Below are 22,999 nucleotides of genomic sequence, written 5' to 3' on the forward strand. Positions count from 1 at the left end.
ATTGAGCAATATGTGATGGCAGTAACACAGCTAGTTTGCAGAATCATGCGAATTAGGTCCGCTAAAAGATGACCTGGTCAAAGCTAGATTAGTCTTAGGCTCGCGAGACCCCTCGGTGAGAGCAAGTCTACTGAAAGATGAGACCCCCGACGCTAAAGGAAGTGATAGGTACGTGTCGAAATGTGTAAGTTGTGAAACGTCAGCACGAGCATAAGTGCGGCAGCGCAGACCAGAGGATGTATTATGCTGAGAAACATTCAGGCTGAAAGAACAGAGAAATCGCAGTTATAGGGCGGGATGTAAGTACTGCGGACGACATCATACAAGTTAAGAAGGATTACCTAACATGGGGAAAGCAGCATTTTGATTGCAAGAAGTTGAATTTTTTATTCGATATGAAATGGGGAATGTTTGGGTTGTGAAATACAATCATGACTAAGTGTATTAAGGGTAGCACATTGGTTAGCACGTTGCTTCGCCAGCTCCAGTGTCCCAGGTCGATTCCCGGCTGGGTCACACTCTGTGCAGAGTCTGCACATCCTGTGTGGGCTTCCTCTGGTCGCTCTAGTTTCCTCCCGCAGCCCAAGATGTGCTGGTTAGGTGGTTTGACCATGCTAAATTGCCCCTTAATGTCCTAAAAAGGGTTAGGTGGGGTTAGGGGAAGGGTGGAGGTGTGGGGTGTTCTTTCCAAGGGTCTCTGAAGACTCGATGGGCCGAATGGCCTCCTGCACTGTAAATTCTATGTCTATGTTCTAAGTACTACCTGGCTTGCCTTAGTCATGTGATCTCTACTGCAAGAGAATGACTGGGTGCAGGCAATTCAATAAAGCCTCTCTCTGAAAACACAGAAGCACAGCTGTCCTTAAACTTGAAACACAATACATTTAATTGCACCTCTTTTCTATGAAGCTTTTGTCTGCACTCCTTGTTATTCTATCCTGGGAATCTCCTGCTGCAGTTTACCTTTACACACAATCACGAGACCCCTTGAGATTTTAAGGAGACATTGTGCAGCCTATCAAGTGACTGTAGTTGACATTCGCCTCATTCAAGCAAAACAATGATAAAATGAGGCTTGTCAACTTTCTCTTTAGTCACTCGATAGAATGTTAGACAAGTTTCAACGGCAATGGGATCCCACTGCAATCCTGTTGAGAGAGTGAATGAAATGACACATTGCTCACCCAGACCAGCCTGAGAGATTGCTGGAACTAGATACTTTGCCATCATGAGTTCTTCACTGATCAGGGATGAGACGGTTATAACCCTGCATACTTTGATTTATCTCTTTCTCCTCCCCCCCCCCCCCCCCCCCACCCTGCATCGAAGGCATTGAGTAATTAAACACAGGCGGTCTGTCCAGCCAATAGGTGAAAGTAAGAGTATGAAAGTAATACTCGGCTTGTTCATGCCTCCCGGTAAATGGTGAAATCTTCAGCCCTGGCCTTCCTCAATCGCGACCAATAGAAGCTTCTGACGGAGGTGTGAATGCACGGCCAATCTGTGGAAAAGCGCTGCGCAAATGCTGCCTGACTTCCCTAAAATATTCAGGCAAACTGCAGGGGACCTGAGCACTTGTGACCCATAACTTGATGTATTTAACTAATATCCTATTCACCTTTCCCTGATCTATCCCAATTTCTTGGGACATAGAATTATACAAGATTGGGAAAGACCGTTTCCATTGCGCAGACTGCTCCCAAAGGGCATTCGTTTCCTGATTTCACAGCGACAGTCAGTCTATTCTTGTTCTTTGTGAAGTTGACCTTTGGAATACAGTGTTCCACTTTGTCCTCTCCATCTTTGCCTTACAATTGGAATGGGCCATATAGTTTCGGTGTTGCACATAAGGCAAAGATAGGTTTCCCCGGGAGTGGGCTGGAGGGCATTGGGTTGGGGTGGGGTGGGGAGGGAGGGCATTGGGGGTGCCTATTCCTTTCCTGACCCCCTTCCACTCAGTTAGGGCTGAGAAAGTGTGAGGGCAGCCTTCCAGCTGGGAGGACAGTCAAGGGCCTCGACCGCTACTGTTGGAATTCAGACAGCAAATGTGAGTAAGGGGTGGGAAGTGTCAGATGGTCCTGTGCCACCTGGGGAGTGGTCCTCCTAATTGGGTTCACCAACAACCCCCTCGAAAAGACCAGCAATGCCAACCGCTCCCAGTAGGGCTGCTGGCACTGAGGAGCAAATGGCCCTTTAATTGGCTGACAGCCCTGGGAGGTGGAATGGGAGGGAACATCTCTGCTCTCAGAAGGACTGAATTCCTGATATGATTGCCTGATGGCCATGCAGTTGCGTCGGGGTCCCTGAAATTGGTGCAGCAAGGTTTCCCCCCCAGTCTATTGGCCAGTGGACAGGGTCACCATTAGAACCATGAAATTCAATCCCAAAACTCACATTATTGTGCAGAACTTAGTTTCTGCGGGATATTAAGACCTCAATTTTTAAATAGGGTTCTTTTGGGTTTCAAACAAAACTAGCAAAATATTGATTGAACCTGAAATTCCCTCCAAATAAATTGATTGCTGATATATGATTGTAAAAGTTATTACCAGATCTGAGCTGATATGCTTCAATGGTTTACCACTGTTTGGTTATTAATGACTGTTGATAAATTTCTGTTCTAAATGCCATGTGAATTTTGGTTTGCCCCCATAGTCCCCTGGACCCAACGTGATTACGAGCTCGCTGAGTGGGCGTTCAGGAAATGGAAATATCACCAGTTCACTTCTTTGCGTGACTTACTTTGGGGAAATGCTGTCTATCTGAAGGAGGCTAATGCTATTAGCGTTGAACTGAAGAAAAAGGTACCGCATTGCTGTTGTGCGCCACTTAATAGCATTAACTCCCTCGTGACACTTTTAACCCCTTCTGCGAACTTTCCTAAACCATTGTTTAAATTAAATCAACTCTAGGCTGAAACCCCTGTTGACTGCTCAAAAATATTGGCCTTCCGCCTGTGTTGCTGCTGAATGTACTGTACTTGTGCTGACAGCTTGTGCTATTCTGGTCTAGAATGTACTCTTCAGAAAAAGCGCAGAAGCTGCCCCACAAAAGAATATCGCTCTACAGAGCTGATGTCAGGGGAAAAAAAGTGCTGATGTTTCTTTTCAATTATGCACTGGTGTTAATACTGTTGGGTAGAGATGTGAAAATTGCTTTGGACCAATCGACATTAATTAGTCACTACTTTTAGAGGATTGAGAAACCTGCAGAATTACTTTTACGGTTGCGTTTGAACTTAGTAACAAATCTAGCTGGTATTGAATATTGGAGTCAAAACATCCTTTTGTGAAACTTCACCTGTCACACTGAAGCGCTTTGCATCAAATTACTCTTCCTAATGCATGGGTCGGGCATCAGTTCACAGTGCACAATTAATAAGTTTTAACTTGCAGAATGCTGAAATATGAGGTCCTACATCTGTAACCAGTTGCAGAGCATGATGTACTTCACCTTAACATGATGGTGGATTTTCCTATTGTATCATAAATTAAATAGGAGCAGGAGTGTGTCTTACAGCCCTTTGAATTTGCGTCGCCATTCAGTTAGATCATGGCCAATCATCTGCTTTGCTCCAGTTCTCCCCTATATCCACAAATCTGTCGATCTCTGTCTTGCCGATACTCTTAACTGAGCATCTACAGCTCTTTGGGATGGAGAATACCAAAGATTCACAAGTATCCCCGTGAAGAACTTTCTTATCATCTCCGACCTGAATGTCCAGCCTCTTGTTCTGAGACTGTGACCTCTAATTCTAGACTCCCTAGCTAGGCAAAACATCCTTCCATGAAGCATCTACCCTATAAAACCCTTTGAGAATTTTGTGTTTCTGTGAGCTTGCACCTCATCAAAACAACAAAGAATTTAGGTCTGGTCTACTCGATCTCTTCCTGTAGGACAATCTCCTTATCCCAGTAATCAATCTAGTAAACCTAGGTGACATTCCCTTGAATGCAGGCACATCCTTGGGTAACCATGACGTGGAGATGTTGGACTGGGGTGGGCACAGTAAGAAGTCATACAACACCAGGTTAAAGTCCAACAGGTTTGTTTGGAATCACTAGCTTTCGGAGCGCAGCTCCTTCATTGGGTGACTCATCTGATGAAGTAGCTGCGCTCCGAAAGCTAGTGATTCCAAACAAACCTGTTGCACTTTAACCTGGTGTTTGTAAGACTTCTTACTGGGTCCTTTGGTAAGGAGGCCATTTTTGTGCTGTATTTTATTTTGCCTTGATTCCATGTATAATGTCAGTTATTGATTTGGGGGAGAAAGGGCATTAAGCATTTGCCAGGGTGGAGACAGTAATTCTCGTGGTAGGTTCTTCATTAATTATTTTTTTTCAACCAACCCTGACCTCCCTGCACTTTGTATTCAGGTGCAGTTTCAGTTTGTGTTGCTGACAGACACACTGTATTCCCCGCTTCCACCCGAGTTGCTCCCTGTTGAGGCTGAATCAGACCGTGAAGCTCAGCAATTCCCAAGAACAGTTGTTGCAGTGGAAGTGGAAGACCTGAAGAATGGTGCCACGCATTATTGGTCCTTGGAGAAACTGAAGTAAGAATGTCTAAAGTACTTTCCTAACCTTCCGGCATGCTGATCATGTCGAATGTTACAGTATCCTATTTTATGATGGGGTTGAAATGTCTTTCATAACCAACTTGTACTGAATTTCCTAGACTGCTTTAATGATAAATTTCTAGAAAGTACTTCTGCAGTGCATCATGAATTTGCAATTAGGGGGGGGAACTTCCAATTCTTCCACGACTTAATGATACATGGGTTTGCCGTCCACCGTGCTACTATGAAAGACGCACAAAATGCTGCAAAGTTTTAACCTATGAGTGCCCAGACCGACGTGCTTTGTTTGTGCAGGCAGAGATTGGAACAAATGCGTGAGATGTATGATCGTGCTGGAGAAATGACTTCCGCCACACAGGATGACGGCGAGAGCATGATGGGAGGCAACGACCCGTTCTATGACCGTTTCCATTGGTTTAAGCTCGTGGGAAGGTATGTCAGTGTTTTTCCTTCTCATCAGAGGCCTGGCTTAAATCTCCACTGTGTACCGGCGAAATAGATACTTTTATCAGCGATTTTACACAGATTGTCCCTCTGCAGCTCACTGATTCCTGCTGTAGGTTATACAGCAGCAAGACAAAGTTAATGAGTGATATCAGAAGCACGCGTTCCTGTGCAATTCATAAATGTATGAAACATAACCCAAAAATAAAGTACTGAGGTCGTTTGGGTTACCTTCAGGTTTGTATTTTGAGAAAACATTTTAAAATTTCGATTCTACATTCCTTCGCGCATTGAGGATGCGGAAATCTGATTATTGATTGTAATGGAATTAAAAATCTGATCTATGCATCCATTGTTTCCTGAAAGTGTTGCAGCTTCTGGGTTAATGTATATTCATATTGACAATTGTTCTCTAACCGGTAAGCTATGGGTTATCACGTAAGTTTATACCAATGGTTTCAACTGTTGGAACATGATCAGCTGCATGACTCATTCTGGTTGGTGAGGGTAGATGAAGACTGTTGGGGCTTTGCTCTCATCGCTGGTTGGTTAGCAGTTTGGGGTTTTGCCTTGACCCAAGTGAACTCATTGCCCCCCCCCCCCCCCCCCCCCCCCCCCCAAGGTTCTGGCGGATGTGGGTTCGTTGCCATTTTAGCACCAACGCAGCATTGGGAAGGTAGCGGCGTGGTTTATGTTACAGAGCTAGCAATCCAGTGGGATCGTCCAATAATCCAGAGCCGTGAGATCAAATCCCACCATTGGGCGAATTTAAATTCAGTCCATAAATTGGGAATGAAAGGCTAGTATCAGTCACGGTAATCATGAAACCGCCCGATTGCCACAAAAGACCATCTGATTCACAAATGCCCTTTAGAAAAGAAAATCTGCCATCCTTACCTGGTCTGGATTCAGACCCACAGCAATGTGGTTGGCCCTTAACTGCCCTCTGAAATGCCCAAGCAAATCACTACCAACTTTTCAAGGGCAGTTGGAGATGGGCAATAAATGTATGCCCATATCATTGTATGGATAAAAAAAACTCAGTCAAGTTTCAGGGTAACCTAATTAACATTATTGTAGTAAAAGGACAGGGTGGGAGATAAATCACTCTCTTTATGATGTGAAATAATTACTAACAACCAGTTCCTAAAACACACGAGCTTTTGATTTCATGACACTGAAATCTCTTAATTCCACCCCTCCACATGCTCGCACCTCACCTAGTCTCCTGTGTGAGGATTGACTGTGTATGTGAAATGTTATTTGACTTCAGGGACATCGTAGCCCCAGACTTGCCCTCGCCGTAAATTTCTGAATGGTTGTTTCTCACCGAGATCAGTCATTAGAAACCTGGTCAATGTGTCCCCGTCCCAACGCAGGCAGGCTGAGAACAGCTGCAGCTCCCCTTCCACAGTGGCAAGTGAGATTAATTCAAGATCAGACACGGAACCCTAGAGAGATCTGCCATTGGGTAACTTTATAATGGTGGACGGTGATTTGGAAGGCAATATCGTATCATTTGTGGGGTGGAAGTGCACTTTGCTTTTTTCATTTATGGTGTCACTAGCGCCCTGAATTAGGCCACCTTGTAATCACTCTGGGGTATCAATTCTGTTATGTAATTTCACAAAATCCAGGCTTGCAATTTTCCATTCATCTATTTAAAATGCTAAACAACCTTGCGGCCCCCTTCAGCATTCTGTCAACCTTTAATGAAAATCAAAAACTTCTGTGGCAGACATTCTCGGCTTATTCAATTAACCAGCAACCATGATTTAGTTTTTAGCTGAAAGGGAATCTTTACTCCAAAACAATCGCATTGTGTTGGGTGCAAGGGAATTGGGAGAAAACATTCCTCGCCATTGGGAAGTGTTGAGCTCCTGAAGTGTATTTTGGACTATGGGGAGCGAAGGGGAAGTGCTGAAAACTCAAAGACCCTTGGCTAAACACACTCTTTGTGAAGAATATTTGTATTAAAAAGAAATCCCAACACAACGCTCTTCAATTGCATCATATTGGGCCATATATAGACCGATGTGGTATCGGGAATTTGCGACAGACATTTGCTGAGTTGCTACTGATGCAGAAGGATTAACCAGCTGCTCAAGTTGAATTAGTGGCTTCTAAGGTTACCCAGTTCAAACTGCATTAATAACGCACACCCATCTGCAAAAACCTTTGTATCCCTGATGCGTTTTTTGGGGGCGAGCTGCAGAAACTTGGGAAGATATTTTGGGAATGCGTGTCATCAAAAATCGCTTATCTCCTATTAAAATGTGGGAGGAAAAATGTATCCAAGAAATGCCTTGGTCTGTGTAATTGCCCGCAAGTGACAAATTCAAGCCACTTTTTCTTTGGCGAGCCATGTCTGGTCAAGGATGGACTGTTCCCAGTGAACCTTGTGGGTGTGTGTGTGTGTGTGTGGTGTGTGTGTATCGAGATATCCCTTACCCTGGCACTGGATCGATAACGTGGCCCCTCAATCATGGCTACAGGTGTTATCCTCCTAATTACCACATTCCCATTCGCTATAACCTTTCTGTGGCCAATCTACCTACCCTGCACATCTTTGGGTTGTGGGGGTCAAACCCACTCAGACGCGGGGAAAATGTGAAAACCCCACACGGACAGCGACCCAGGGCCAGGATTCGAACCCGGGTCCTCGGCGCCGTGAGGCAGCAGGGCTAATCCACTGCGCCATCATGCTGCCCTGCTATAAACAAATTAACCAGTCATTTATCGCATTTCTGTTGCTGCTACTTGCTGTGCACAAATCGGCTGCTTCATTAACCTACATAATACGTGACTAGCTCCAAAAGTAATTTGATGATTGTAAAGCATTTGGGAATTTCCACATAACATGACGGGCACTATTCCATGTTCGGTCTTTGTTTATTTTCCAAACTGAAAATCCTACTCCAAAAATACCCAATCAAATAATTTAAAAGGGTTTTAAAGATAATGTTTCCGGTCACCTGCTCAACAATTTGGATTTGTTTCAAATTGAGGGGAGGGAACTTAAAGATGTTACTAAAAAGGTATTCATTTCATTATGATGTGCCTCTTCGTTTTTGTTTCTGACTTTTTATTGTTTTTGTTCATTAAAGCAAATGAAATGTTCACGGTCGAGCATGCAACTTATCTTTCTAGCTTGAAGAGATTGAAATAATCATTAACACCCATTTTTCTCTGAAGTCATGTTAGTCTTGTACAATGAAAATAACCCTTTCTTGCCCTTAACTGCACTCCAGTTCCCCAATTTTCCATGGTTGTGTGAACGAGCACCTTGCCGATCGCACGCCCTCGCCCACCTTCTCCACAGCTGACTCTGACATCACTGAGCTAGCCGATGAGCAACAGGACGAAATTGAGGACCTGGATGATGAGGCCTTTGTGGACGATACTAGCTCAGACCTGGGGAATGAAGAGGGATCGGACATCTTCGGCGATGGGCAGGATCCGTTTTATGACCGGTCCCCCTGGTTCATTTTGGTGGGAAGGTTGGTGAGGTTCTTTGGAGAACAGTGGGAAGGGACTAGCTCTTTTCATTGAAAGCCCTACAATTTACCGCAACAAAACCTCTGTATTTAACCGTGTATGGAAACCTTGTTCTACTGCACTCTTTAGCTCATGGAATTAAGGTGTTATTTTATTTTAATGAATCCGCTTCACTCAAAAATCATAATTGCCCCTAAATATTCATCTGTAAATTGACACAGGTGTTCTCAAGTGAAGGCATTTTTTATTTTTTTATTTTATTATTTTTTTTAAAATTTAGAGTACCCAATTATTTTTTTCCAATAAAGGTGCAATTTAGCATGGCCAATCCACCTACCCTGCATATCTTTGGGTTGTGGGGGTGAAACCCACGCAGACACGGGGAGAATGTGCAAACTCCACACGGACAGTGACCCAGGGCCGGGATTCGAACCCAGGTCCTCAGCGCCGCAGTCCCAGTGCTAACCACTGCGCCACATGCCGCCCATGAGGACATTTATTAAACACTGATTTCAAAGTAAGTCCAACTAATCCTGCTGCAGATTTCTGTCGCCAGCAGTTCCGATAAGAGATCAGAGGATTTACTGGCTGATTTAAGCTGGCTGAATCTCAGATTGGACTTCAGTACTAAGGGTGGTATCACGATTACAGACTTAAAAAAATAATGACGAGTGCAATAAATTGGGACGCTGTTGTTGAGTAAATATCTTAACCAACCTGAGAAATTTAAGGAGAACTGCATTTATGTTGTGAAATTTATTCATTTTACCTTCAGATCTTGTGTGGCCTCTGCGGCCCTGTGAATAAAATGGGTTAGCTGACCATAGGCTGCTGTGCAATTGGATCAAAATAGCTTCGTAAAGTTGTCCTTACTGGTATACAAGATATGGTTGCATTGCCCTGTTATCCAACTGCAAATATTTAAATCCTGGTCAGATAGAGCTTTGATAAAGCCCCTGTGGCCCAAAGTCCCCTTTGGCTTCAGCTGGCACTCGGTGCTACTGATGGTGGTGTGTGACCCAGTTTATTGCCTCCTCCTGGTTGAGCACCTACAACACCAATGCCAGCAGTGATCAGTTGGAAACAAAACATCTTTTTTTTTCAAGAAAAGAAGTCAAAACTCTCTGATATTATGCAGCAATAAGAATGCAAACGACAGCATGTGAAGTCCACTGTATTGATCCAATTTGGGGTATGGGGAAAACCTTTTAAGTTGTGATGCTGCTGTTGTCGAGCAGCTATGGTACAAACCAGATGTTAGATGCACAAACCTTCGTGGCACAGTGGTTGGTACTGTTGCCTCACGGCACCAAAGACCCGGGTTCGATCCCGGGTCACTATCAGTGTGGAGTTTGCACATTTTCCCCGTGTCTGCGTGGGTCTCACCAACGCAACCCAAAGATGTGCAGGGTGGATTGGCTACGCTAAATTGCCCCTTAATTTGGGGGAAAAAAATAAAGTTATGCAAATCTTGCACCTAACTCCATGAGCTAAGCCAAACTAAGTAATTGTGCTTCGGGCACAGTAAGTGAAACCAGATTGGATATGAGAATGAATATACATGAATTCATAAGCCAATGGATGTGAAAATGAAATGCGATTGTGTTTTACGCAGCATACCTTACTTATTATCGTATCCAATTTTGCCAGGCAAGTTTATACTCCCATGTATATCTATTGGCCTGATAGGGCTTTACCAGATCGTTCAGCACTAAAATGGCAACAGTTAAGCTGGGTTCCAACTCCAGGAAGAATTAAAAATGAAAGATGTAGAATAGGGAGATTATTGAAGTGAAAAAACTGAAACAGGTTTGCAAAAACCATACGATTAAGTTAGCCTAAAATCCAAGTTATTTGCAAGTTAACTAACTTCCAGTCCTGGTTACCACACTGAGGGTCCTTGAAGGGGTGTAGGGGAGATTTACCAGATTAGTTCCAGGAATGAAGGATTTCGGCTACAAGGTTAGGTTGGAGAATCTAGGGGTCCTGAGGAAAGGAGATTGAGGGGAGAACGGATAGAGGTGTACATAATTATGACAGGATTAGTTAAAGCAAACTAAGAAAGACTGTGTTCCCATTAGCAAATGGTACAGGGACTAGGGGGGGATATATGTCTGTTTTCAGGAAAGAAATACAGGCGGGATGTGGATGAAAACCTTTTATAAAAGTGTATGGCAATCGCTCTCTGTGAGGGTAGGGAAAGCAGGAACGATCAATGATTTGGAAAGGAAATTGGCTGGGCACTTGAGGGAAATAACATGCAGAGAGCTATGGGGATGGAGTTGGGGGCGGGGGAAATGGGATTGACTTTACAGAGAGCTGGCATGGACTTGATGGACCAAATGGCGGCCTTCTGTGCTGTAATGCCTCTCCAGCCATCCTTTGCTTAGCTGCACAATTATTTTCCATTAGCTATTACTGTGCATTTTATATTCCACAGTATGCAGTGTTATGATCTGAACTAGGAGAGATATTCCAGAATGGATTGACCCAGTTTTTTGGAATGCTAATAGTGATGTGAAGTATAATGAGCAGGTTCTGCTGTGTGAATATTCCATTGAATTTGCTTCTGTCAGTAAAAGAGCTCGTCCCTTCAGCTGTCTCCCATGGCATGCTGGGACTGTATGACAATTTCACGCTTCTGATGAATTTTTGAAAAAAAGAATAATGACTTTGTTTGGTGTCCTCAAACTGCACATTTGCGTGTTCCTAATATAACACTCCCTTACTATTGGCTGTAACTTTACTTTGGTTCAGAGTTTTATTTGGAAGGTTGTTTTGTTTGGAATTTGTTTTGTCAACATGCCATTTTTTTACCTCACCAATCTTACTGCTGATATTGTTTCAACCTCTTCAGTCTGCTTAAACAAAGGCACATTAAGCAATAGCCATTTAATATGAATTTCCAACTGTGTCTGATGAGCGTAACTGTGTTCTGCTAGCTGCCTGAGGGACCTCGACACTTTTTTTTATCCCCCAAAAAATCTTTCTTGTTTGCTCTTCCTAAACAAAAAACGAAAGGGAAATGATAATGCTTGCCGAGCCGAACTTGTGTGGGAAAGAGTACGAGGTGGAATAACATTGCTGCATTCCAAATATCTGTTGGCATTTCACACTTGACAAATGGTCCTCTGGCTTCCGACTAGTCCTGCAAAATAAATGCGAAGAACTCTACATTGACGGTCAATGGGAACACATGTTTCGAATACTTCAGAGACTGCAGTTGTTGTATTCTTATTTCAGTTCTTTTTACCATTCCTTACTAAGAGTATAGTTGTGCTGCAACTACAATGCAGAGTATAATACCGCAACTGATACTAATTATTCCCACCAACCTTTTGAATTGTTTCTGATTATTCAAATATGTAAACATTAGCGCTGTTTTGCTTGTTTTATGTTTTCTACAGTAACTTTTTGTAGTAAGAGTGGTTACTGGCTCAAAGCAGACTGAATAAGGCTCATGTGTTTTTTTTCTTTCCGTTCTGTTTTCAGGTCTTGCTTTGTTTCATTATTTTTAACCCTCATAGTGTGTTAGCTGTTTGCCATATTTTTCCTGTTTTTTTATATTTTTTGTCTTCACTTCAGTCTGGTCATGGCTCATTTTTCTTTTTATGCTTAGTTTTCATTTTACAGCACTATCCTCCTTTTTCTCTCTCACACAATTGGAAGATATATTGTTGGTGAACAAATATATTTGAAGCATTGGCCATGATGGTGCGGTGGAAACGGGTGGTGTAATGGGCTAGAGTTGTAATTAGTGTTTTATAGACCTGTCCATCTTAACAGTAGGGGTTTGCAGACATCCCATTTTAAACTATGAACCATAAAACCCCCAGGGCTGCCCCCTAAGGTGTGACCAAGTGTTACCTTAAGCGTTTCTTATGTAGATTCTGAATTTTGTTTTTCTAAATTAAAACACAGGGCATGAAATCCTCGGCTGTTTTTGATGTGTTAGGAATTGCCTAATTGTTTCCCCCAGTTCGCTGCCTTAGTTGAGCGCGGCTGGGACATAAGAGATCATCAATTGCATTTGGCAAATCAACAGCTGATTCTGTTGAATTGGGAAATCACAACAGGATATGTTGAGTTACTGCCTGATTATGGATGTTTAGAATCTCTGAACAAAGGTAGAGGAATTGCTATCTGTACTTTGAAACTGACTGTCGTAGCAGGACAGTCATGTTAATTTTGCATTGCAGTGTTTGCCAGGTTTATGGGTACAATTCCTGATGGGGTAGTTAGTTCCTCAGAGCTATCAGAGGTAAACTGGAGGTACATAAATCAGTAAACATTCAAAACTTGGCAAATCAAATCCAAACAGATTTAAAGTAAAGCTTTGGGTACATTATGATTAAGGAAAACTGCAAACATGTTCAATTATTCTGAATAGAAATATTCAGATTGTTAGGTGAAATTATATCAAACTCAGGCCTGTAACTAAGATGCCTGATTTTTTTAAAAATGAGTTTTGTAATTCTAATTCTTGATTTTTTTTTTTAAATCACGTCACCAGCATTGAAACCTTTGTAGCTGGTATCTTTCAAAACTAAAGTACGCATTTAATGATTCAGTGATGCATTTTCCCTGTAATGTCTCAAAGTTATTTAATAAATAGCTGAGATATTGTCTTTCCAGCAAACTGTTAAATCCTAAACTGTGTACACCGATGATTAGAAATTTGCTTGGATGATATTTCCTACTGTAGAAATTAATGATTTACTGGTATAATAATATTCATTATTAATTCCATTTACCTGGACTTAATTGTCCTAGTTTCTAAAAAGGATGCATTCTGAAGATATCTGCAATTCCCTACTGTCAGGTGTTACAAACTTTCTTGCAATCTTCAAATGTTTAGCTAAATTATAGTTTTGTGTCTGTTTTTTTTTCTTTGTTCACAGAGCATTTGTGTACCTCAGCAATTTGCTATATCCAGTACCACTTGTTCACAAAATTGCCATAGTTAGTGAGAAGGGTGAGGTGCGAGGTTTCCTCCGTGTGGGTGTACAGTCCATCACAGGTGGGTTTTCGTGACATGTGTTTTTCAACACCAAGGTGCGATATTGTTGTTAACCGGGTTGAGGGAATTGCATGAAGCTTCAATGAAGACTTGGAGGCATAGCATGTTTGTGAAGATTGATGTATAAATTGTTCCCTTTATCTGCGATACCGATGTAGTGCGCTCAATTTTAATTTCTTCCGCGGCTTTAAAAAGATAAAATGGTGCGGGTCCAATTCTGTTGTCTGAGTTTGAAAAAAAGCTTCTTGAGGGATGGAGTTGTCTTCATTGTTTGAAGAAAAAAACTCCTTTTGAAATTCTGCCCTTTGTGTTGACTGTAATATTCTCATCCTGCCATTTTGTAGAAGAGTCTGTGATCAACTCAAATTTGTTCGGATTTCATGCTGAATGTCTATCTCTTACCTAGCTGACGAAGAGGCGCCAGACTATGGATCCGGTGTCCGGCAGTCAGGAACCGCTAAAATCTCATTCGACGATGAGAGCTTCAGAGAGGTACATGCAGCTTTTCTGAATCTTAAACGCCACCACAGACTTGCATATCTAAATTGACACGTGCCTAGATTATTGTTATCTTTTTTTCATTTTGTTCTTTGTTGTTCTGTTTGCAGAGTGATATTTCTTCCATAGTAATGTCACATTCTGGGCTGTCGCTGGAGGAACTTAGGATTGTAGAAGGGCAGGGTCAGAGTACAGAGGTCATCACCCCTTTGGAGGAGATGAACAGAATCAATGAACTGGGTAAATTATTTAGAGTAAGCTTGAAGCAACATTGACATTGTAAACCAACAGCAATTGCTAATCAGAATGTAATAAGATTACATCGGATGTACAAATGAATTTGGTTGCATGAACCTCTTGACTACGTTCAGTATAATCCAGAAAGCAAAGCCACTTCAATAGCGGTTACTGTACAGTGTTGTCAAAGATTAGACACAGAAATCATATTAGAAGCTGCTGTATAAATCTTACTGATGAGGATTTTGTCGAAATCCTATTAAGAATAATGGAGTACTGAGTGAATACAGTACTTAAAAATTCAGGTCAAATCTTTTTAACTTGTCATGGAAGTTGCTATTGAAATTTCATTCTCCCAGGTATTCACGTTGACATTGGAGCACAAGTAATAAATCCAATTGGAATTTACAAATGTTAGGATTGGAATACAGTAAAATTCCATTTTTTTCCTGCAGAATTGGTTTGGCATCGTAAGCTTGCAATGCCCTTTTGAATATGTAGAGGAAAATGTACCTGATTAGTCGATGTAATACTTCCGCCGCACATGATTCACAAGATGCTGCTTCTCCTCCAAGGGGCAATGGGTGGTATCATGCACCCTGCGGCAGAACATTGCCCACGGTAACACTTGAGCATGTTTTTGCCTGGCCTCTGGAAGAGCTTGTTCCTTTTCGTTCCAAACCAGGGCGTCACCAGATTGCTTGCAGCATCTCTTCCCAAAGGTCAAACTCCTGTCTGCTGCCAGTATCCTGCTTTTAAATAGGATCAATTATAAATGAGGGTCTTCTTCCTCAGGGACTGCACGGTTCAAGAAGGTGGCTCACCACCACCATCTCGAGAGCAATTCGTGGTGGGCAATAAATGCTGGTTAAGCCAGCGTCGCCCCCGCATACCATGACTCAATTTTAAAGAACTGCCTTTCTCGTCTCCCTCTGTACATTTTATTCTAAATAAGCTAACATGACAGCGTTTACAATTTAGGGAACCTCTCTTCTGTTGAAGTAACAACGAACAAAAACAAAATATTCCGGCTAGTTTGAAACTGAATTTACAACAACATTGCAAATTAAATGACAAAGCATTTAACACAATGAACTTGGGTTATTTGCCAGGATCATGTTCCAATCTAGTTGCTAAATTAATTTAATGGATTAATAGATTATTATTCTATTTTAGATTATTTTATAGGATCATAGCAAAAACGGAAAACTCAGCAGGTCTGGCAGCATCTGTGGAGAGGGAAACCAAGTTAACATTTTGAGTCCAATGTGACTCTTCCGCAGAACATAGAATCACAGAATGGTTCTTACCACAGAATGGGAAGGTCAAGTCTGCACCTGCTCTTTAACGTGTTCCCTGCTCTTCCCCTTTAATAATAATCTTTTGTTATTGTCACAAGTAGGCTTACATTAACACTGCAATGAAGTTACTGTGAAAAGCCCCTAGTCGCCACATTCCGGCGCCTGTTTAGGCACACACGGAGAATTCAGACTGTCTAATTCACCTAACAACATGTCTTTTTTTTGGGACTTGTGGGAGGAAACCGGAGCGCCCGGAGGAAACCCACGCAGACACGGGGAGAACGTGCAGACGCCGCACAGGCACTGACCCAAGCTGGGAATCGAACCTGCGACCCTGGCGCTGTGAAGCAACAGTGCTAACCACTGTGCTAACGTGCCGCCCGGTGAAATTTTTCTTTTAGGCTTGTTTTGTCATTGAATCTTCCTCCACCACCCTCTCAGGCAGTGCATTCCAGATTGTAGCAATTCTCCTCAGTCTGTCCCTCGTGACTTTAATAATTCTATCAAATCTTTCCTCAACCCTCTCTAAGGAGAGGGTCCTTTTTTGAGTTTGCCGATTAATTATTAAAAATTAAGGTAAATGACACATTGAATCCTCTCGAGAAACCAGCTTCACCGGGAAGAGATTATTCACCTGTTCAGCTCTTGTAGTGTATTGGGAGCTCAATGATTTAAATTGTGTTCGGGTTCAGTTATTAGGTTAATGCTTTAACTTCGGGGTATTTTGAACGGCAGATTTTAAATCGGACACCGAGTTGGACCCCAAACTCTCCCTGGAAGGAATTTCTGACGACATCGCCGAACACCTGAAAATTGGCAGTGTTTTCACGTTCCGAGTCACGGTGCTACAGGCCAGTGGGATCTTACCCGAATACGCAGACATCTTTTGTCAGTTCAAGTAAGCAACTTATTTGCGGTTGTGGTTTGCATCCATGCTAACAGTCTGGGAGGTACCGACACATACTTCACTTCAGATTGCCACATACCATTTACTCTAGGTTTTCAAAGAACAGAGAACAAGAACAGGCCATTCGGCCCACCAAGTCTGTGCCAATCATTTTTTTAAAAATAATTTTTATTCAAATTTTTCAACAACAAATTTTCTCCCAACAATAAAATAAACAAGGCACAGACAAAACAGAAAGAAAAACCCCTACCCTCCCAATACAAAGCAATAAATTAATAACAAAAAAGAAAGTAACAAACATATAGTTGCAAAAACAAACCCCCTTAACAGACCCATAATCCCCCCCCCCCCCTCCCCGGGTTGCTGCTGAGACTGACCACCCTCTAACACTCCGCCAGGAAATCGAGAAAAGGCTGCCACCGCCGGAAGAACCCTCGTACCGACCCCCTCAGGGCAAACTTGACCCTCTCCAGTTTGATGAACCCGGCCATGCTGTTAATCCAGGGATTCGGGCTCGGAGGCTTCGCGTCCCTCCACTGTAAAAGAATCCTACGCCGGGCTACTAGGGACGCAAAGGCCAGAATACCGGCCTCTCTCACCTCCTGCACTCCCGGCTCCGATGCTACCCCAAAGATAGCGAGCCCCCAGCCCGGTTCCACCCTGAAACCGACCACCTTGGATAAGGTCCCCGCCACCCCCTCCCAATGCCGAACGCGCCCAGAACATGTGAGTATGATTCGCCGGGCCTCCCGAACACCACCTGCACCGGTCCTCACCCCCAAAGAACCATTCTGGCCCCAGTCATGTGTGCCCTATGCAGCACCTTCAGCTGAATTAAGCTGAGCTGTGTGCAAGAAGAGGACGAATTCACCCTCCCCAGGGCGTCCGCCCACGTCCCCTCGTCAATCTCTTCCCCTGGCTCCTCCTCCCACTTCGCTTTCAGCTCCTCCACCGAGGCCTCCTCCTCCTCCTGCATCACCTGATAAATTGCCGAGATCCTACCCTCACCGACCCACGTCCCTGAGAGCACCCTATCCTGAACCCCCCTAGGCGGCAGTAGCGGAAACTCCGCCACCTGCCGCTTAACAAACGCCCTAATCTGCATATACCTGAAAGCATTCCCAGTGGGGAGACCCCACTTCCCCTCCAACTCCTCTAAAGTCGCAAACTTCCCGTCGAGGAAAAAGTCCCCCATCCGCCTGATGCCTGCCCTGTGCCAATTCAAAAACCCGCCATCTATTCTCCCCGGTGCAAACCGGTGGCTGCCCCGTATCGGGGCCCACACTGAGGCCTTCACTTCCCCCCATGCCGCCTCCACTGCCCCCAAATCTTGAGGGAAGCCACCACTACTGGACTCGTAGAGTACCTTGCCGGGGGGAGTGGGAGCGGGGCCGTCACCAGTGCCTCCAAACTCGTACCCACACAGGACGCCACCTCCAACCTCTTCCATGCGGCACCCTCCCCCTCCATCACCCACCTACGAATCATTGCCACATTCGCAGCCCAGTAATACCCACTCAGGTTGGGCAACGCCAAATCATCTACCTCACTGCCTCGCTCCAGGAATACCCGCGCCCACACGAACCCCAGAATACTCTTATTAACCCTCCTAAAGAAAGCCTTCAGAATCAAGGTGGATCACTGGAAGAGAAACATAAACCTCGGGAGCACCGTCATCTTAACCGACTGGAATCCCTCAGCGCCATGGCCAGGGGTTCAATCGCTAACGCGAAGAGCAGGGGAGACAGGGGGCACCCCTGCCTCGTCCCCTGGGACAGCCGAAAGTCCTCCGATCACCTCCCATTCGTCACCACACTCACTAACGGAGCACTATACAGTAGCCTCACCCAGCTAATGAATCCCTCACCAAACCCAAATCTCCTCAACACCTCCCACAGGTAGCTCCACTCCACCCTATCGAAGGCTTTCTCCGCGTACATCGATGCTACTATTTCCGCCTCCCCATCCGCCGACGACATCATTATAACATTAAGAAGCTGCCGCACATTGACATTCAGCTGCCTCCCCTTCACAAACCCCGTTTAGTCCTCATGGATAACCATCGGGACCACATCTTCCACCCTCCTGGACAGTACCTTTGCCAACAACTTTGCGTCCACGTTGATGAGCGAGATCGGCCTGGAAGACCTACACTGGAGGGGGTCCTTATCCCGCTTCAGAATCAGTGAAATTATTGCTCTAGACATCGTCGGGGGCAAAGCCCCCCGCTCCCTTGCCTCATTCAGGGTCCGCACTAACAGCAGGCCGAGCAGGTCTGAGAACTTCTTATAAAACTCCACCGGGAACCCGTTAGGTCCCGGTGCCTTCCCTGTCTGCATGCTCCCCAGCGCCTCCATCAGCTCCTCCAACTCGATTGGGGCCCCCAGACCCTCCACCCGCTCCTCCTCCACTCTCGGGAACTCCAGCTTATCCAGAAAGCGGTCCATCCCGCCCACCTCCCTAGGGGGCACCGACCGGTACAGCTCCTCGTAGAAGGACCTGAACACCCCATTAATGTCCCTAGCACTCCGCACCAGGTTCCCTCCTGCATCTGTGACTCCCCCTATCTCTCTCGCTGCCTCCCGCTTCCGGAGCTGGTGGGCCAGCATCCGACTTGCCATCTCCCCGTACTCATATACCGCCCCCTGCACCCTCCTCCACTGCGCCTCTGCCTTCTGGGTGGTCAGTATATCGAACTCCGCTTGGAGACTGCGACGCTTCTCAAAAGCCCCTCTTCCGGGACATCCGCATACCTCCTGTCCACACTTACCATTTCTTCCACCAACCTCTCCCTCTCCGCCCTCTCCCTGTGCGCCCTAATAGATATCAGCTCCCCTCAAACCACCGCCTTCAGCGCTTCCCAGACCACCCCCACCTGCACCTCCCCATTGTCATTAGCTTCCAAATACCCCTCTATACCCCTCCGGACCCGCCCACATACTTCCTCCTCTGACAGAAGCCCCACATCTAACCTCCACAGCGGGCGTTAATCCTTCCCCTCCCCCAGCACCAGGTCCGCCGAATGCGGAGTGTGGTCTGATATGACTATCGCCGAGTACCCCGCCCCTACCACTCTCGGGATTAGCGCTCTGCTGAGGACAAAAAAATCAATCCGGGAATAAGCCTTGTGGACATGGGAGAAAAAGGAAAACTCCCTACCCCCTGGCTTCATAAACCTCCAAGGGTCTACCCCTCCCATCTAATCCATGAACCCCCTCAGCACTGAGGCCGCCGCTGGCCTCTTACCCGTTTTAGACCTCGAATGATCCAGAACTGGGTCCAGCACTGTATTAAAGTCCCCTCCCAAGATTAAGCCCCCCCCCCGTCTCCAGGTCCGGAATCTGGCTCAACATTCGCCGCATGAAACCTGCATCGTCCCAGTTCTCTTCGCCACCTCCGTGCTCCAATCCTGATAAATCCTGATCTCTGCATTCTCTCACTTGCTGCTCCTCTCCTTCGCCCATCTCAGCACACACTCACGGTCAACAAAGCGGTGAAAACAGACCAGCACCGCCCTAGGCGGCTCGTTCGGCCTGTGCTTCCTCAACGGCATTCGATGGGCACCCTCCAGCTCCAAGGGCCCCTGGAACAACCCCGCGCCCATTAACGAGTTCAACATCATGGCCACATAGGCCCCCAAGTCCGAACCAAGCCCAGGATCCGCAAGTTCTTCCGACGGGAGCGGTTCTCCATTTCCTCCATCCTCGCTAGCTATTTTTTGTGGAACGCCTCGTGCGCCTCCACCTTCACTGCCAGGCCTAGGAGTTCGTCCTCGCTCTCCGAGGCCTTTTGCCGTAGCTCTCGCATCTCTGCCCCCTGAGCCGCCTGAGTCGCCATGAGCTTGTCCAGCGAGGCCTTAAGCGGTTCCAAAAGCTCAGCCTTCAGCTCTCTGAAGCTGCTCCTGTGCCCACTGCTGCCATGCTGCCGGCTCCCCGCCCGCCGCCATCTTGTTTCTCCTGCCTCGCACCTTTCTCTGCTCCAAAGCCGATTTTTTTTAACCGCTCCGCTCCTGGTCCAGTCCATCCACCGGCAGATAAGCGCAGTGGATGTGTTCCCACACCGGGAAAAGTCCAGCCAGCTCCGCTACGGGCCCTTAAAAGAGCCCAAAAGACCGAAAATAGTGGGAGCTACCGAACGTGCGGCTTAGCTCCGCATCACCGCAGTCGGAAGTCCTCAGCCTGTGCCAATCATGATGTCTTAATTTTTTTTAAAACTTCTGCCGGTACTTTGTCCGTATCCCTCTATTTCCTCCCTATTCATGGACCCATCCAGATGCCTCTTAAATGTTGCTAATGTGCTGCTTCCACCACGTCCTCTGGCAGCGCGTTCCAGGCATCCACCACTCTGCATGAAAAAGTTACCCCGCACATCACCCTTAAACCTGTAATTGACATTTACACCCTTGGAAAAAGCCTCTGACTACCCACCCTGTCTGTGCCCTTCCTAATTTTGTAGACATCATCAGTTCTCCCCTCTATATGGAGATGCCGGCGTTGGACTGGGCTGGAGAAGTCTTACAACACCAGGTTAAAGTCCAACAGGTCTGTTTGGAATCATTAGCTTTCGGAGCACATCAGGTGATGAAGGAGCTGCGCTCTGAAAGCTAGTGATTCCAAACAAACCTGTTGGACTTTAACCTGGTGGTGTAAGACTTCTTATGGTCTCCCCTCAACCTCCATCTTTCCAGTGAAACAATCTTGTTTATTCAACCTTTCCTCATAGCCAACACCCTCGATACCAGACACAACATCCTGGTGAACCTTCTTTGCACTTTCCAAAGCTTCCACGTCCTTCTGATAATGTGGTGACCAGAACTGCTCGCAATACTCCAAATGCAACCGAAACAAGGTTTTATACAGCTGCATCCTGATTTCCCAACTCCAGTACTCAATGCCCCAGCTGATGAAGGCAACATGCCCATATGCCTTGTTAATACCTTGGCCATGCTGCCACTACCTAAGGGTTCTGCCATTTACAGTATAATTCATTCCTCGATTTGATCCTCCAAAATGCATCACCTCTCATTTGTCCGGATTAAACTCCATCTGCCGTTTCTGCGTCCAAGTCTCCAATCTACCCATCCTGTTGTATCCTCTGACTAGTCTCGACACTAACAGCAACTTCGCCAATCTTAATGTCATCTGCAAACTTACTAAACGGGCCACACATATTTTCCTCCGGATAATTTATGTATACTACAAACAACAGAGGTCCAAGCACTGATCCCTGCAGAACACCACGAGCTACAGATCTCCATTCTGAAAAACACCCTTCCAACCGCTACTCTGTTTTCTATAACCAAGCCAGTTCTGTATCCATCTAGCCAGCCCACCCGAATCCCATGTGATTTTAGTTTTTGTACCAGTCTACAATGTGGGACCTTGTCAAACGTCTCACTAAAGTTCATATAAACTATATCCACAACCCTTCCCTCGTTAATTTTCTATGTCACCTCTTCAAAAAACTCAATCAAGTTGGTGAGACGTGACCTTCCCCGTACAAAACCATCCTGCCTGTCACTAACTATTCCATTTTCCTCCAAATGTACATATATCCTGTCCCTCAGTATCTTTTCCAAAAACTTCCCCACCACTGATGTCGGGCTCACCAGCCTATAATTTGCTGGATTATCCCTGCTCCCTTTCTTAAACAAGGGAATAACATTGGCTATTCTCCAGTCCTCTGGAATCTTGCCTGTGGTCAAAAAGGATGTGAAGATATCTGTTCAGGCCCCAGCCATTTCTCCCCTTGCCTCCCGCAGTAACCTGGAATGGATCCCATCTGGCCCCGGGGGACTTGTCCACCTTAATGCAATTTAGGATACTCAGCACTTCCTCCTTTTGATATATTGTCATTCCCAAGAGAGTTCACACACCTATCTCTGACCTCAACATCCGTCATTTCTTTCTCCCTGGTGAATACCGATACAAAGTACTCATTAAGGATTTCACCCACTTCCTGTGGTTCTAGGCATAACGCCCCTCCATTGTCCTTGAGTGGGCCTCCTCCTTCTCTTGCTACCCCCTTGCTCCTAATATATGCATTAAAAAACCATGGGATTCTGCTTGACCAGGTTTGCTAAAGACACTTCATGGCCCCTTTTAGCCCTTCCAACTTTCACTGTACTCCTCAAGGGCTTTGTCAGTTTTTATATGCGTGGACCTATTGTATGCTTCCTTTTACCTTTTGACTAAGCTTACAATTTCCCTCGTCATCCATGGTTTTCCTTAGTTCCTCAGTTCCAAGGTGATGATTCACTGTCTCGTTTCTTCATATCCTTACATGCCAACAAGCTATTATTTTGGCTGCTGAGGTTGTTGCATTAAGAAGCTAATATATTTTTAAGCATGCACATTGGCACTTTCATTCTCACTATTTTCTAAAATAATAGCTAGGATGTGGGGTGAAGCAAATACCAATTTAGGTAGAATTAAACTAGACAGATGGTTTTGTTTTATGTGCTGATAATTTTAGAATAATTGCCTCAATTGCTATTCCCGACCCCACGTCTGGTG

At 45.2% G+C, this 22,999-nt stretch overlaps 1 protein-coding gene across 26 annotated transcripts in view; it reads left to right on the forward strand.

The window, feature by feature from the left end:
- Positions 1–22,999, forward strand: part of kif1b (kinesin family member 1B) — a 235,404-nt gene that overhangs the window by 156,148 nt on the left and 56,257 nt on the right. For 19 of the 26 annotated variants that reach the window (XM_038821353.1, XM_038821352.1, XM_038821350.1 and 16 more), the window contains 8 exons: positions 2,656–2,804; positions 4,377–4,555; positions 4,874–5,011; positions 8,275–8,523; positions 13,423–13,541; positions 13,948–14,033; positions 14,150–14,279; positions 16,313–16,475. In XM_038821353.1, coding sequence (XP_038677281.1) covers positions 2,656–2,804; positions 4,377–4,555; positions 4,874–5,011; positions 8,275–8,523; positions 13,423–13,541; positions 13,948–14,033; positions 14,150–14,279; positions 16,313–16,475 — 1,213 coding nt within the window. The remainder of the gene's footprint in view (positions 1–2,655; positions 2,805–4,376; positions 4,556–4,873; positions 5,012–8,274; positions 8,524–13,422; positions 13,542–13,947; positions 14,034–14,149; positions 14,280–16,312; positions 16,476–22,999) is intronic. The other 7 variants (XM_038821362.1, XM_038821365.1, XM_038821367.1 and 4 more) reach the window with 1 other exon arrangement.

The sequence above is a fragment of the Scyliorhinus canicula genome, chromosome 16 (assembly GCF_902713615.1).
Source record: "Scyliorhinus canicula chromosome 16, sScyCan1.1, whole genome shotgun sequence".
NCBI classification, from domain to species: domain Eukaryota; kingdom Metazoa; phylum Chordata; class Chondrichthyes; order Carcharhiniformes; family Scyliorhinidae; genus Scyliorhinus; species Scyliorhinus canicula.